Below are 13,716 nucleotides of genomic sequence, written 5' to 3'. Positions count from 1 at the left end.
AACCCTTAAACCAAAATAATTGATCTTTAGGCGTTTGAGGTAAAAATACTCAATGTTACTTTCACCCAAGTATTCTCTAAGTGCATACCTAGGACAAACACAAATTAAAATATTACCTCAAGTTCCCTTTCATCAAAAGGCTTCAGTAAATGTTGTGGAATGATTTCATTAAAACCTTTCTGCAGGGCTAAAAATTGAGCTTCAATGCCCCTCATAAATCTCCACTGTACATATAATCTACAAGTTCAACAAAATTCACAATAAAGAACCAGTACATGTGTAACTTATTTGTTTATAAACTACTATGGAATCATTTAAATTCATGGGGGCAAATTTTCATGGATTGTGAATTTTTTGCTTATTCGTGGGGTTGAATTTCGTGGATGCGCCGGTTTTCAGTTTCAGTAACAAAGATAACTCTTTCAAGATTTGTTTTCGTTGAGGATATAATTTCGTGGGGTAGGGCTACCCATGAATACCACAAAAATTGAGCCACCACGAATTCTAATGATTTTACAGAATCGTCTAGCTAGCAGTACAAGCATCATGTTCATCAGTACATTGTTTTTGTCACTGATCGTCAAGATAAAAGCATGCTGTAATACTGTAGATTGGCAAATAATCCCGATGGTTTTAATTTCACTATGTTCGCGATTTAATATTTTCCCGCGAAATTAAACCAATCTTGAATACTATCATTAGATTTCAAAAACGTTTTAATGCTTATATTCTGATCAATTGATTTTTAAGCAGCGTGAAATTAAAACCATCGCGATTGGTACTTTAATAGATATCGTGAAATTTTAACTCCATGGAATTAAAATGACTTACAGTATTCAATTGAAAATATCAAGTTTCAAATAACAATTTGTTAAAAACATTACCAAGTACAATCCCTCTTTGACTAAATTGATCTACAGTTAAATAAATGACTCGCCCTCTGATATTTTGCTATTCTCTGCTAATCTAAATGCTTGACATATTCTAATATTTCTGTGATTTACTGGACATACTCTGACCTGTGTGTAATTTCTGTCAGATTTGAGTTGCTCTTTTAATGACTTACTTGACATATTCTGGCTTATTCTCCTCAGTGACTTTAATGTGTCTGCCTCCAGGCTTCAGCTCATACTCCTGAACTTTACCAAAGGAATTGTGTTCCACCGAAAATGTATGATCTAGCACTGCCTCAATATTGTTCTCTCTGAAATACATTTTGCAAAAATAGTTTAAAATTCAGTAAAATCAAGAGGGTATTTGATAAAAAACAAAATAAACAAATTTTTATATCATACTGTTTCTTTGCAAACACAGCAAATATATACTTTTTTAAAAATGCAAAAAACAAATCAATTAATCGCTCATCAGATATGTCAAGATTATGGTCTGGTCAAAATTCAAGACACTCTTTGAAATTATGAATTTATTGAAAACATGAACAAAAATTTCAGATATTGGCCTGAAATCAGTATGACGCTGGAGTGTGTACTTACAGTAACCAGACCAGACTCCTGTGAAGTTCAGGGTCCACGTTCTCAAGGTCATTAAGGGTCACGGATTTGGCAAGTAATTGTTTGTAGAATGGTAACGTGAACCCCCCATCTAGGTAATGACCATGGAATATTGCTATACCAATGATTCGGCCCACAAAATGGAAGTAGGACAAGTGTTCCTAGAAAAACAACAGCATCAACTATGTTTAATGTAGGACAAGTTTTCATACAAAATGCAACAAAAATCTATCAATTATCTTCTGGAGGAAAATTAATCCTTTTTGTTCTATATGCATTTGTTTTAAATAACTATTTCCTCTAATTAATAAACTAGTCTCAGAAATATATTTTTTTTAAATCATTACGAGAAATGGATCATATTGCACATAATTGCAGTCTTTTATAAACCAATGATATGTCACAGGCAGAAATAAGGTTAACTTCACACAAAGAAAAAAAACATTCATTTGAAAAAGCTTATTATATTGCACACAAAAAAATCATTTCAGTTGCAATACACGGAGTGGTGTGTATAGACTTACAGGATTGACTCCCGAGTCTGCATTGATCTGCAGTGTATAAATATCGTCCCTAGCGTACTGGAAGAGGCCATAGTACGGGTTCAGCATCTCATGGGACAGCAGGTACAACCACTCCCTGTAAACAGTCGATTAAACCAACCCCGTATTACCTCGCTGCATTACATTCATGTCAATACACAAACCTGACATTTCAATTACATGCTTGAAATGAAATTAAAAGGCATTAAAACTGATTGAGTGAATATCCTCTCTATTTCTCTCATGCTAAAACGGAATAAAACTACCAAATGATAAAAAAACAAAACAATCTTTTTATTTCTAATTAATAAATATCCTGCACACAAGGACCATATTGGCTGGTGTCTGTAATTTTCCCCACCATAAATTCGTAATAAAGTTTTCCTTACCTAGCTACTCCTCCATAATCAAGTCCCTCCTCTCCTTTGAATTTCACCATCAGCCTCTTTCTGAGGTCTTTGGCTCGTAACTTCATGACTGTTCTATATGAGTCCTGTCAAATACAAAATGCTTTACTGTTTACTTGTTCAATTTATGTAACATTAAATGTTCATGCCACAATAAGCAATGTTCACCATCTGAAAATCTGATAGATTGACTAAAATTCCTTTCTATTGAACACTACATGAATGTCATGTGACATTGTAAACCATAGAGGGTTTTCAAACAGAAATTAATTAACTAAATCAATTATAAGGCTGCTCATGTTCATGATTACCGGGTATAATAATTTTTTCAAACATGCAACTGGAACATGCAACAGGAGCTCAAAACATCAAATACACAAAGTTACAAGAGAAAGCAGTGCATGAGGACAATTTTTACAGGAATTTACAGCAATCCTGTATAGGGTGTTCACAGTATCTTACCTCAAATATCTCCTCCCTGGAGACCTCCATCCTACAGTGTCCTCCCTGAGGCTGTAGGTTCTGGAGCTCCAGTTTTAGGATCTTCAGCTTCTGCACCAGATCACGTTTGTATTTTGGGACTGGGGAATCATTCTCTTTGTCGATGATTCTTCTAATGGGGACTGGTGCACTCTCTTCTATCCTGGAAGCATGAATCAAGAATACAGTCTTAAAATACCAGCTAATTTGACAAAGAAAATTGAGTCAAACAAAAAATGGATATAAGGTGACAAATGTGTTTCCAGCAATAGGATAAGAAATTTTATTTTTAACTTGACAACAATGAAAATTTTACCAAAACTAAGACAGGTGTCATTTTTAGTGATGGGATAAAAAATTCATACCAGCTAACTTAACAAAATATGATAATTTCATTAAAATTTAGACTGATATGACGGAGTGACCTTTAGCAACATATAGGGACTTACGTTCTAGTCTGAAGTCTTTGGATGTTGGCCGAGAGTCGGGGATCTGTGAACTGGGTGGTCCTATTGTTGTGGTCCACAAAGTACACCCTCCCACTCCCCGTGTGGCGAACCTCCCATCCCACAGGGAGGTTCCCCAACTCCTCATCCTGGATTTCTGATCCGGACAGATCCCTGAAATCAGAGGTCAATGTAACTATTTTGTTACCATCGTGAAAAGAAGAAAATTGAAGAAAATTTCTTACACTTCATAAAACTTTAAAGTGCAGCATGTGTCAGAACATTGGCATGCATCAAACAGTACTCTGACTAATCTGACACTATTCAGTGACATCCATATTGTAGAAACAGAAATACTTGTAGAGGCTTATATATCACTTATTTGTGATTATAACTGATATTGGGAGCACTAAGCGTTTTGATATTTACAAACACTTGGAATTCATCTTAAGACTAGGATGAACGGATATCCATTCTGTTATTAAGTGCAGCATTAATTAGAGCATTGGCATGCCTTACGCAGTGGCTTTTAATCTATGATATCAATATCTGAGCCCTCGCCCTGACTGACCTTGGGACTCTAGGATCATGCCACGTGCTGACACCTGTTCTGGTGTGTAAGAAGTAAACTTGTCCTTGCTGGGTAGTTCTTTGTTCTGTAAAACAAGTTCATTTGATGTTACATGTATTCTCACTGGTTTTAAGGTCAGACGACATGTTCCTCAATTTTATATAACTTTTTCCAGGAATTTGTTATTGATTTACTATGACTTTAAGAAGCTTTCTTGCAAAAAATTAGGATACCTTACCAGGAATTTCTGCAAAATACTAGAGTATGCAACTTCCTATATAATCGTCTTGAAAATACACTTGAATTGCTGATATAAAAATTTATATATCAATATATACAGCCTGGGCTTGCATTTGAACTCACGACCCATAGAACCTACAGTTCTGGCAATGTGCGGCCACCGCTCTAACCACTCTGCCATCGTGGTTTACAAATGCAAAAAATAAAAATTCTAAACCATTTTAAAAATGATTATAAATAAAAAAATTTATTTGAACTCTTTATTATGAGGAGATACAAAAAAATGCTCAAGGAACGTGTCGTCTGACCTTAATTGCAATGCACAAGAAATGAAAACACAAAATAAAAAGATCTTAAAACTGCATAATCATCAAAATTTCATGGGGATAAAAATTCATACATTTTAATGACTCCCCTAACCCAAGAATTTACAGGTTCACTGTTTACATTATACAAGGATTATCCTACAGCCCCTTACCGTAACCATCTGGAAGCTCAATGGCGTTGTGTAGCTGGGACCTGTTGAGATAGTTCCGATGTCTGGTGGAACGTCGTCGTGGTAACGGCGGGTTACTGGAACAGTCATTGTCCTCATTGTTGTTGTTGTTATTGTTGTTGGGGACGACACGATTGTTGGGACGACTACTGGGTGCGTTAGCACTCTGAAGGCTGTTACTGGAGGTACTTCCCCTCACAGACTCCGAGGCTGGCCTACAATAAAAGGCTCAGGGTTAAAACATATACTATGCATTTTGAATATATATCTCTGTTGACCAGTCTTTGAGATTGTCTTCCCACAAGACTGCAATGTAGGAATGAAACCGAGTTCAACCCCCCCCCCTTCCAAAAAAAAAAAAGAAATGCAATGTCAAATATCAGATTTTGATAGTTTTATTTTGATATATTTTTAGCCTAAGTTATCAATAACATAATAGACAAGTGTAGTAAGAAACAGACCAAGATAAAAACATACAAAAGGGGATTTTTTTTTAATTTTGTTTGATTTCTTGCAAAAGAGAACTAACAAATGATAAACACCATAGCTGACTACAATCAATTTTTTGTTTAAACTTTTGTCACTTAATCTTTAGAACAGTAAAAATACAATATACATATTTTACAGCTTTTAAATTCTTCATAATCATCTATTATTATTTTCCCCCCTAGAAAGCAAGGACCGAATCTCCTGATCGACCAAGATAAACCTCGTGAAATGAATTATCACTTCAGGATCAAACTAACCCTGTAGACACGCAATAACATTATCCTATTAACACTTGAACAGACAGCTGACCTGAAATCAATCCCACCAAAAATGGCATAAAAATAACCTCACTAAACGAGCAATAAATAAACAATAAGTGGACACCTCCCATAAATGGACAGGCATTAAGACCCTGGGTCAGGTACAAGAAGTTGTTTATTTATTAACAGTAAGAGGGAAGACTTTGGAGTAATTAATAGTTGTCACCTTGTGGGCCTCTCCCATTGTGTTGTCCTGGTCATGTGGTTCACATAGTGGACCCGTCCACTTGCCGTCCGCCGTTCCTCCCACCTAAAGATAGAAAGAAAGGAAAACAGATGAATGAATGAAATAAAGAGAAAGAAGCAACATGCAATCATATAAATGTAATCTTAAATCACACACAGTAAAAGAAAGATGGTAGCTACTTGAAACCATATTATCTATTACATACTAAATATTTAGACAAAAGAGCATATGTGAAAAAAAAAAAAAACAATACTCCTGGATATATATTTCTGGTACAAATAATTACAAGTCAGCTTTTTCTTAGTAATTCATACAGCTCCTTTTTAATTCAAATTTTATTTTTCCCCCCTTAAAATGACAACCAAGTGTTAAATGTCATCTCTCCATCAAAGATATATCATACGCAGCTATCTGTTATCCAGTGTATCTTCTTACAATTAAACTGACAAAATATATGTGAAGTGTTATATCGGTAGACATGTTCTATTCAACACCTGCAATACAAAGATTTCAACTAAATATCATCTTTCCACCCACTGAGGAAAAAAAACAATTAAAACTTATATTTTCTCAAAGTCAAGACAAGGACCAAATGGCCGAGATGATGGATAAGAAAAATTAATAAAGATGAGAAAAACCAAAAAAAAAGAACCCCTAAATATATGCCTTTGACGTAGGTAATAGGCCAAAGACTGGTACCTGCAGCTTGTAAGCTAGTTCATTAATTGCCATCTTTTAACATCAACCACTCATTAATTTATTTAGCTAGGACGGAAATACCTTTCCAAAGTTAAATTATTAGTCATAGACAATGCTAAAATGTTTAAAAATAAAAGATCTTTAAATAACTTGTCAAGGAAACTTTTACAGGTTATTAATATTTTTTTTTACAAATCTGATCATAAAAAAACTTTTCTTTCGATCATTAACACCCCACTCTCCCTCAATAAATCAATTCATTATAAAACTTCCCTGTGATCATAGGCATTTCTATACCAACTAATCTGAAAATCCTTCGATACTTACCCTTCTGGAAGTTCATTGGGATCTTGTGGGATCAGAGCAGGAGCGTCTGTGTTTACAGGCCCTGATCCCGAGCCCCCTCGATCCCTCGAAATAAGACTGATGACGATCTGACCCCGGACATTGTCACTATCGTCAGCGTTGTTCCTCTGGAGATCTAGCCGCTGAACTGCAATAGAAATACGAGGTTGGGGAGACTGAGCAGTGAGAGCACTTTTTGGCCTGTGCACACACACAGACACGGTGTGTCCCTCCCGCGACCCATTCCCCGGGATCTTGACCCGTGTGCAGTGGTGGGCAGTCATACATCAAGGGGGACTTCCAAACACCAAGGATGCAACAGTTACTACCGGTACTGTCAGTGAAACAGATCCTTGTATCTGAAAATCTCCTACCACAGTTATTTTTACTCCATTTTGAGAACAGGTCCTGAAGCACTGTTACAAAAATTAAATCTTTTTCTCCTCTGAACAAACATACAAACAGGAGTTCACACCCAACTGATCAACATCTTAATTCTCTAAATTTAGGTTCCTTTGTGAGGCTGTTTGGGCCATGTACCTAGATAAACTTCACTGCAGGGGACCACAGTACCACAAGGTAAAAACAAAGATGTCATTGTAATTTATTGGTGATATCAAATGTAACATGGACCAGCACTCAAGCATGACCATCAGAGACTGCAGGCTTTATACAGTAGCGATAAGGTGGTAAGCTACTGCGATAAAATTCACGGGTATTGTAACCCACCTACTCTATCTATTCTTTCACCTTTCATATTGTATTACAAAAAGACTTTTTAAATATAATGCTAAATGCACAATGAAAACTGCATTTAAACTGCCTACACGCTGTCAAAATTCTATAGCTTTGTCCTAGACAGTGAGTCTACCTTTGCACTTGTAATTTTCTCACCGATCTAATTCCACAGTCATAAATAAGAAGGATTTCAAACTTGACATTTATTTTCCTCATTATGTGAGAATACACTAAGAGACGTCAAAATCAATTCCGACTTCTTTTTAGTCTCAAGATGCACTTTCCACATGTATCTGCAACTTTGAATGCCTTCGTATGTACGTGATGATAAGTATTTCATTTCTCTCCATCCCGACAGGAAAAGAGGGTCAACAGAGGCTTTATCTGATGCATAATAGCTTGATAAACTGTAGAATTCAAAGCGTTTAAGTAGTGATGGCAGACGCTGTCTCTTTCACCGGTAATGGGTCGTAATGACTACATGACTCCTATAGCACTGTCACTAAGTTCATCTGTCGTCTCAATATACTTACGACAGTCTGAATTCACGAACAGAGATCAGAGACACACACTCACAACAAAGCACGAAGAATGCAGCAAAGTTCTGAACTGTATCCATGAAATAATTACTTCATGAAAAAAAGAATTACGAGCTCCCTTCAGTATTGTAGTGAAGTATATTGGTATCCATCACCAGTGCACAGAAATGTCAGTGTCTGCTGTGACATGTGTTTTCAATGCATTGTCTTACACCACTACACATCATTTGACAGTTAAGACAAGCGTTATAGCCTGTAACTTGGTGTCCGCGTATAAAGATTGGGGTTTTTTGAATTATAATTAAGGTAATTCACTGTAATGAATGCGATTCCTTGAATATCATTGTCATTAATAATTTTCTAAAATTGCCATATTTACATTAGACAAATTTTTATTTTCTATGTGTCTCCAGGTATACATATACAAGATGACTACAAACGTATACTACTGCCAGGTAAAACTTGTAATGTTTAAGCAAGAACAGCCTACAGCAGTTAGTACTTATTTCACACTCTACAAATCATTGACTTAAATTTTTCACTCAATGCAAAATCTACCTTACAAAGGAATTTCTTTTTTATAATTGCAAATACACATAACTTTTAATAAACTATAATTCCTTCATAATCTAGTAAAATAAAATATATAATCTTCAAATTTGATTAATTTCAATTAGATGACAAAATTCATTGATTCTGGTTCTGGCACCTAATTCATATTTTCTTATTTTCCGATTCCTTTACAATATGCTGTATACCCTGAGTTGTTCATGGATCAAGTTAACTTGCACTTTATGCTAATATTCATCTTAACGTCATGAGAAAACTGACAGTAAAACAACTTCAAGATCTAAACCATTCACTGCAATGGATATCTTGCCTTTAAATTGCAGGTAAACCCGAGAGCCATTTTTACATGCTCTAATAAAAACTAATTTTGTTTATTATATAACTTGCATATAAAATTGATTTTAAAATTCCTTTGAGCCTTATCAACAAAATAAGTGATATGTTTCTTGAAAAGTTAACTATAAAATAAGCAATTATTTCTTATTTTTTCATGAATGTCACATTACTAAATCCACTTCGAAATCTGCCAGGCTTATCATGGAGCATTTACATTGTAACCATCTCAAAAGGCGCTGCTTTAATAAGTGATGTTAGTAAAAAACTAGGCTTTGGCCTTTACCTCTGAGATAACAACTTAGTTCAAGGTCATTACAAATCCTAAATATAAAGTATGATGCAGATAGGGTCAAGGGTAGAGATGATATACTCTGGTCAAGAATTCTAAAGACATTCACAAAGATATTGACATTTTCCTAAATAACTTGATTTAAGGTCACTGCACATTCCTTAACATCAGGACTTTTTGCGTTAAGTGTGAATCAGATCAGGCCAAGGGGGGTGAGAAAATACAGTCTGGACAAGAAATTACAAGAATTTTACAAAAAGATCTACAATGACTGTGGACTGGAAACTAGGTTTCAGTCACTGCACACTCTTTACCCAAAGGCACTCTGTGGGTAAAGTATGAGTCAGTTGGGCAAATGTGAGAAAAATATGCTCTGGACAAGTGTTGTCAGATGGATGGATGGACAAAGGACATATAAGGTGTCCAGGAGAGTGAGTCTTATAAAATTTGTAGAGGAACACAGCTCAACAAAGTCTGTATCGGTGCATAAGAACTCAGAAAAACTGCATAATAATCTGTCATGGTTTCCTATTGACAGTTTCAACAGAAAGAGAACTCAGCATGAATACCATTAAGCCCACCATTACTTGCAATACACATGTGTACTTCTGGTACCAGTAATTGTTCTCATTCATCATTCCTCCAAACTTAATTCACATATCCCAAAGGAAGTAAGTTACTTGTGTGCATACAAAAAGTCAGTCAATGTAATACATTATCCCATTCAACTTATCTTGAATTAAAAAGATGAATAACAATCAATTTTAAAATAATAATATAACTTTCTACCAGGTACTTTTAACACTTTCTTGTAATCACCAATAAAACGCTTTCAAACATAATTTTCTACAATTAAGCATATGTATAATAATTCTCTCTCTCTCCTCTCCTCTCTCTATTCTCTTTCTCCATACTTACAACCAGTATCCTTCAGTTGCTGGATGGCATTTGACTTGATTTGGACACACCCAAGAAAGCCTGCTCCCTGCTTCTTGTGGATTTTTTTATGATTCCATACACTTATTGTAATGGAGTCTTTCAGACCAACATACCTGAAATTATTAACTCAACTTTAGTCTATTCTTCTTTAAGCTTCCTATTTCATAATAACTTCAAAATAAAAAATAAATTGTACAGTGCTTGCACTTATGTATTTATGACCAGTTCCTTAATAATATCATAACATTTTCAATGGTTATGGTGCATTGCTCAAAAACATGATTGAGCTCCTAAAACAAACACTTACAAGTCATAATGCTGGTTCCATTTTGGATCTAGCGTGTTTTTACATGTGTCTGTTGAATGGCATTGTCCGGATCCATCAACGCTTATCTTAGAAAACGGATCAGGAAGACCTGAAAATAGAAGAACAGAAATAGTATACTCATTGTGGTCACAGGTAAAAACATACACAAAAGTGAGATAACTCTTACTTTTACTTCTTCCAAAAATTTAAATTACTGTGTTACTTTTAGATGTTTCTTTTATGAAATCATAGATTTTCAACAATATTAATCTATTATCAAATTCTAAAATGCAACTTTGTGACCATAGTTGAAAGAGTACTTACGGAAAAAGTCCTTCTTTGCCAAATTTTTGGCACATAACACTGAAAATAAAAAGAAAGAAATGTAAACTTATGGTACCGGTAATTTACTAACAAGTGATAAGGCGTTGGAGCATTGACAGCCTCGAAACAAAATGATGAATGAGTTCGGAGTGACTGTCTACAAAAAAATAAACAGAGAAATTGAACCAATTGGTAAACGGGGAGTAATTGACTAACAAATGATGAAGGGATGGGAGCATTTGCCAGGAGTAAAGACCCAATAAAGAATAATAAAGGAGTGAAGAGTATCTGACTATAGATGATTGAAATGTTAGGAGTAACTGACTACCCAATGAAGAATAATGAAGTAGTGAAGAGTATCTGACTAGTAGATGATTATAATGTTAGGAGTAACTGACTACCCAACGAAGAATAATGAAGGAGTTATGAGTATCTGACTATAGATGATTAAACTGTTAGGAGTAACTGACTAGTGACTACCCAATGAAGAATAATGAAGTAGTGAAGAGTATCTGACTAGTAGATGATTATAATGTTAGGAGTAACTGACTACCCAATGAAAAATAATGAAGGAGTTCTGAGTATCTGACTATAGATGATTAAATGTTAGGAGTAACTGACTACCCAATGAAGAATAATGAAGGTTATGGGAGTAATTAACTACCAGGTGATGGAGTAACTCAAAAGGAATTGACTTTCAGATGACCAGATGATAAAGGAGTTAGTAGATATTGACTACCTAATGAAGAATGATGATGGAGTAAGAAGTAATTGAGTTTTTAGGGTTTTTTTACTTCACACACATTGCACACATACAGTGATACATATATATATACATGTATATACTGTAGGAGTTGATATTGTTTGTCGACTCTACCTGATTTTAAAGAAGTTAGGAGTAACTGACTCCTTACGAAAGAGTTAAGATAAATGAACAACATGTTAATGAAGAAATTACTTGAAATTTATGACCAGGAAATGAAAGAATAAAAAGATGTTGACTACCAAATGATAGGAAAATACAGAATCATTATCCTTGTCTGTTTTATCTACAAACCATTAAAATTGTATAATGTTTATTCATTTAATACACTACTTCAATGGAAAGTACTTTATGTTAAAGAAAACTTCACTATAATTTTACTTTCACTCTGCACATCTCAAAGGCCATCACTAAGGGAATGACATTATTCTTCATAATTTGACATATGGCTATTTCTTGCATGACATTCTCTAGGTTTCAATTCAATAATTTAATCTACCAGGTAGCTCTCTTATGTTGGTAATTTTTTTTCTAGTCAATTACAAATAACAATAATACTATACAGTAACTCATTTTATGTGTACTGGTACTATCTTATTATTGCTCAAGTCAATATCATACACCTGATGAATTATGATACACTAATTAACAATGACTACACATGCATGCTGTCACAAAAATGCTCTTAGTTAAAACAATATCATTACGTCACAATCTACTTTTATACCAAAGTACATGTATTGCTGAATCAATATACAAATTTATTGAAACATATCAATATTTCATAGCATTGGACCATTGAACTTCCTGGCCAATACATATGGGACCTATAGGTTAGTACTGTTTATACGTTATGAATTCTTTCAAGATGTGTATTTTCTATATATAAAATCAAAAACATTTTGCAATTGGTTGGCAATGATTGCTTTGAATCTAAATTAACCTGCATTACAAATTATCTAAATTTATATAATACCAATGTATATTTTCATTTAAGAAAAGGCACATAAGCTATTTACTTTATTAAGTTTACATTTTGATGCCTGTATAGTCATAGTAAGCAAAGATAAAATTCCATCTTTTGATGGTGAATTGTACATGTACAAATTTACTCTCAGATCTTATGTCGTTTTTAAGTGTGAGAGGAGCTAATAGACTATACTACTTCTCATACCACAGAGATCCTATCCTTTGCAAATATCCTATTATACTGATATTATTTGTTCAATTTTAACCTATAACAGATGCTGAAAATTTTAAACAAATCATGAATCATGACTAGCGATCACCGTCGCATCTCAAATCAGCTTTTCATTTATTGTATATCTGTTATAAATGCTATGCAACATTTAGTCATAAAAATAAAATAAACCTTACATATCAAATCATAATCTACCTTGAATAATTTTAGTGAAAACCTAAAGTATCTTATTCTTAATCACTGGCTAGACAAATGATTCATAATATGATAGTAATAAAAATAATTTTGAAATTGTAGTAGAAAGATGGTTATATTTAGGAAAGAAAATCATACGCATAAAAAAAGCTCGACCCCTGACTCATGAATATCTCCGTCTGTTTTATTTATATCGAATTGAAATGATATTTTAAACTGGTGTATTGGTGAGATCAGCAATTAAAAAGTCGTTGGGTGGAGCTCCGCGCTAAAAGCGTTTTATAAATAAAATTTGATTTGTCATCAACATTCCCAAAACTTGAATTTTATTAAGAATTCTTAAAAAACACATATATACGGGTGGCTTTAATCAAGCTTCAAATAAATGAATGCAACGAGTTCAGGCAAGGCAGCCATGTTTTACTTTCATTGTGCTACAATTTCATAATTCTGATCATTTCGGCGTACCTGTTAATCTGATCTTTTGGACATGTCGTCTAGGCTCGTTACTAGCCATATCTCTGTGTGGAATTCATGTTCATTTCTTTGTCATAGTCTCTCTCTCATTTCCCGTTGTTGTCTTCTTGTCTCTCATGCAAATGAGCTCTTCTAGACAACTTCCGGTTTTTGACTCGGGAATGTGATGACGGTGGGCAGGTAGTCCCCACGGGAGCCGCCGCCGCAAACAAAATTGTGTGAACGGGTAAACAGCTCACAGCGTGTCCAGCTGCATTGATATTGTATACAGAATGGACACATGGAATAAATAAAAATTAAGCGTA

The 13,716-nt window shown here is 34.5% G+C and overlaps 1 protein-coding gene across 1 annotated transcript in view; it reads right to left on the bottom strand.

The window, feature by feature from the left end:
• The window catches only part of LOC128168330 (E3 ubiquitin-protein ligase SMURF2-like), a 16,645-nt gene extending 3,076 nt beyond the window's left edge, over positions 1-13,569 (bottom strand). The window contains exons 1-15 of the mRNA XM_052834561.1: positions 13,403-13,569; positions 10,776-10,814; positions 10,452-10,560; positions 10,124-10,257; positions 6,716-6,881; positions 5,669-5,752; positions 4,676-4,908; positions 3,958-4,042; positions 3,390-3,560; positions 2,923-3,103; positions 2,443-2,546; positions 2,036-2,150; positions 1,494-1,672; positions 1,067-1,204; positions 117-237 (exon numbers count right to left, since the gene is read on the bottom strand). Of these exons, the coding sequence (XP_052690521.1) occupies positions 117-237; positions 1,067-1,204; positions 1,494-1,672; positions 2,036-2,150; positions 2,443-2,546; positions 2,923-3,103; positions 3,390-3,560; positions 3,958-4,042; positions 4,676-4,908; positions 5,669-5,752; positions 6,716-6,881; positions 10,124-10,257; positions 10,452-10,560; positions 10,776-10,814; positions 13,403-13,451 (1,908 nt within the window). The 5' untranslated portion in view covers positions 13,452-13,569. The remainder of the gene's footprint in view (positions 1-116; positions 238-1,066; positions 1,205-1,493; positions 1,673-2,035; positions 2,151-2,442; positions 2,547-2,922; positions 3,104-3,389; positions 3,561-3,957; positions 4,043-4,675; positions 4,909-5,668; positions 5,753-6,715; positions 6,882-10,123; positions 10,258-10,451; positions 10,561-10,775; positions 10,815-13,402) is intronic.
• Positions 13,570-13,716: the final 147 nt, after the last annotated feature.

The sequence above is a fragment of the Crassostrea angulata genome, chromosome 10, assembly GCF_025612915.1.
Source record: "Crassostrea angulata isolate pt1a10 chromosome 10, ASM2561291v2, whole genome shotgun sequence".
Lineage (NCBI taxonomy): Eukaryota > Metazoa > Mollusca > Bivalvia > Ostreida > Ostreidae > Magallana > Magallana angulata.
The sequence above is the reverse complement of the archived record's forward strand: the minus strand, read 5'-3'. Positions and strand labels throughout refer to the sequence as shown.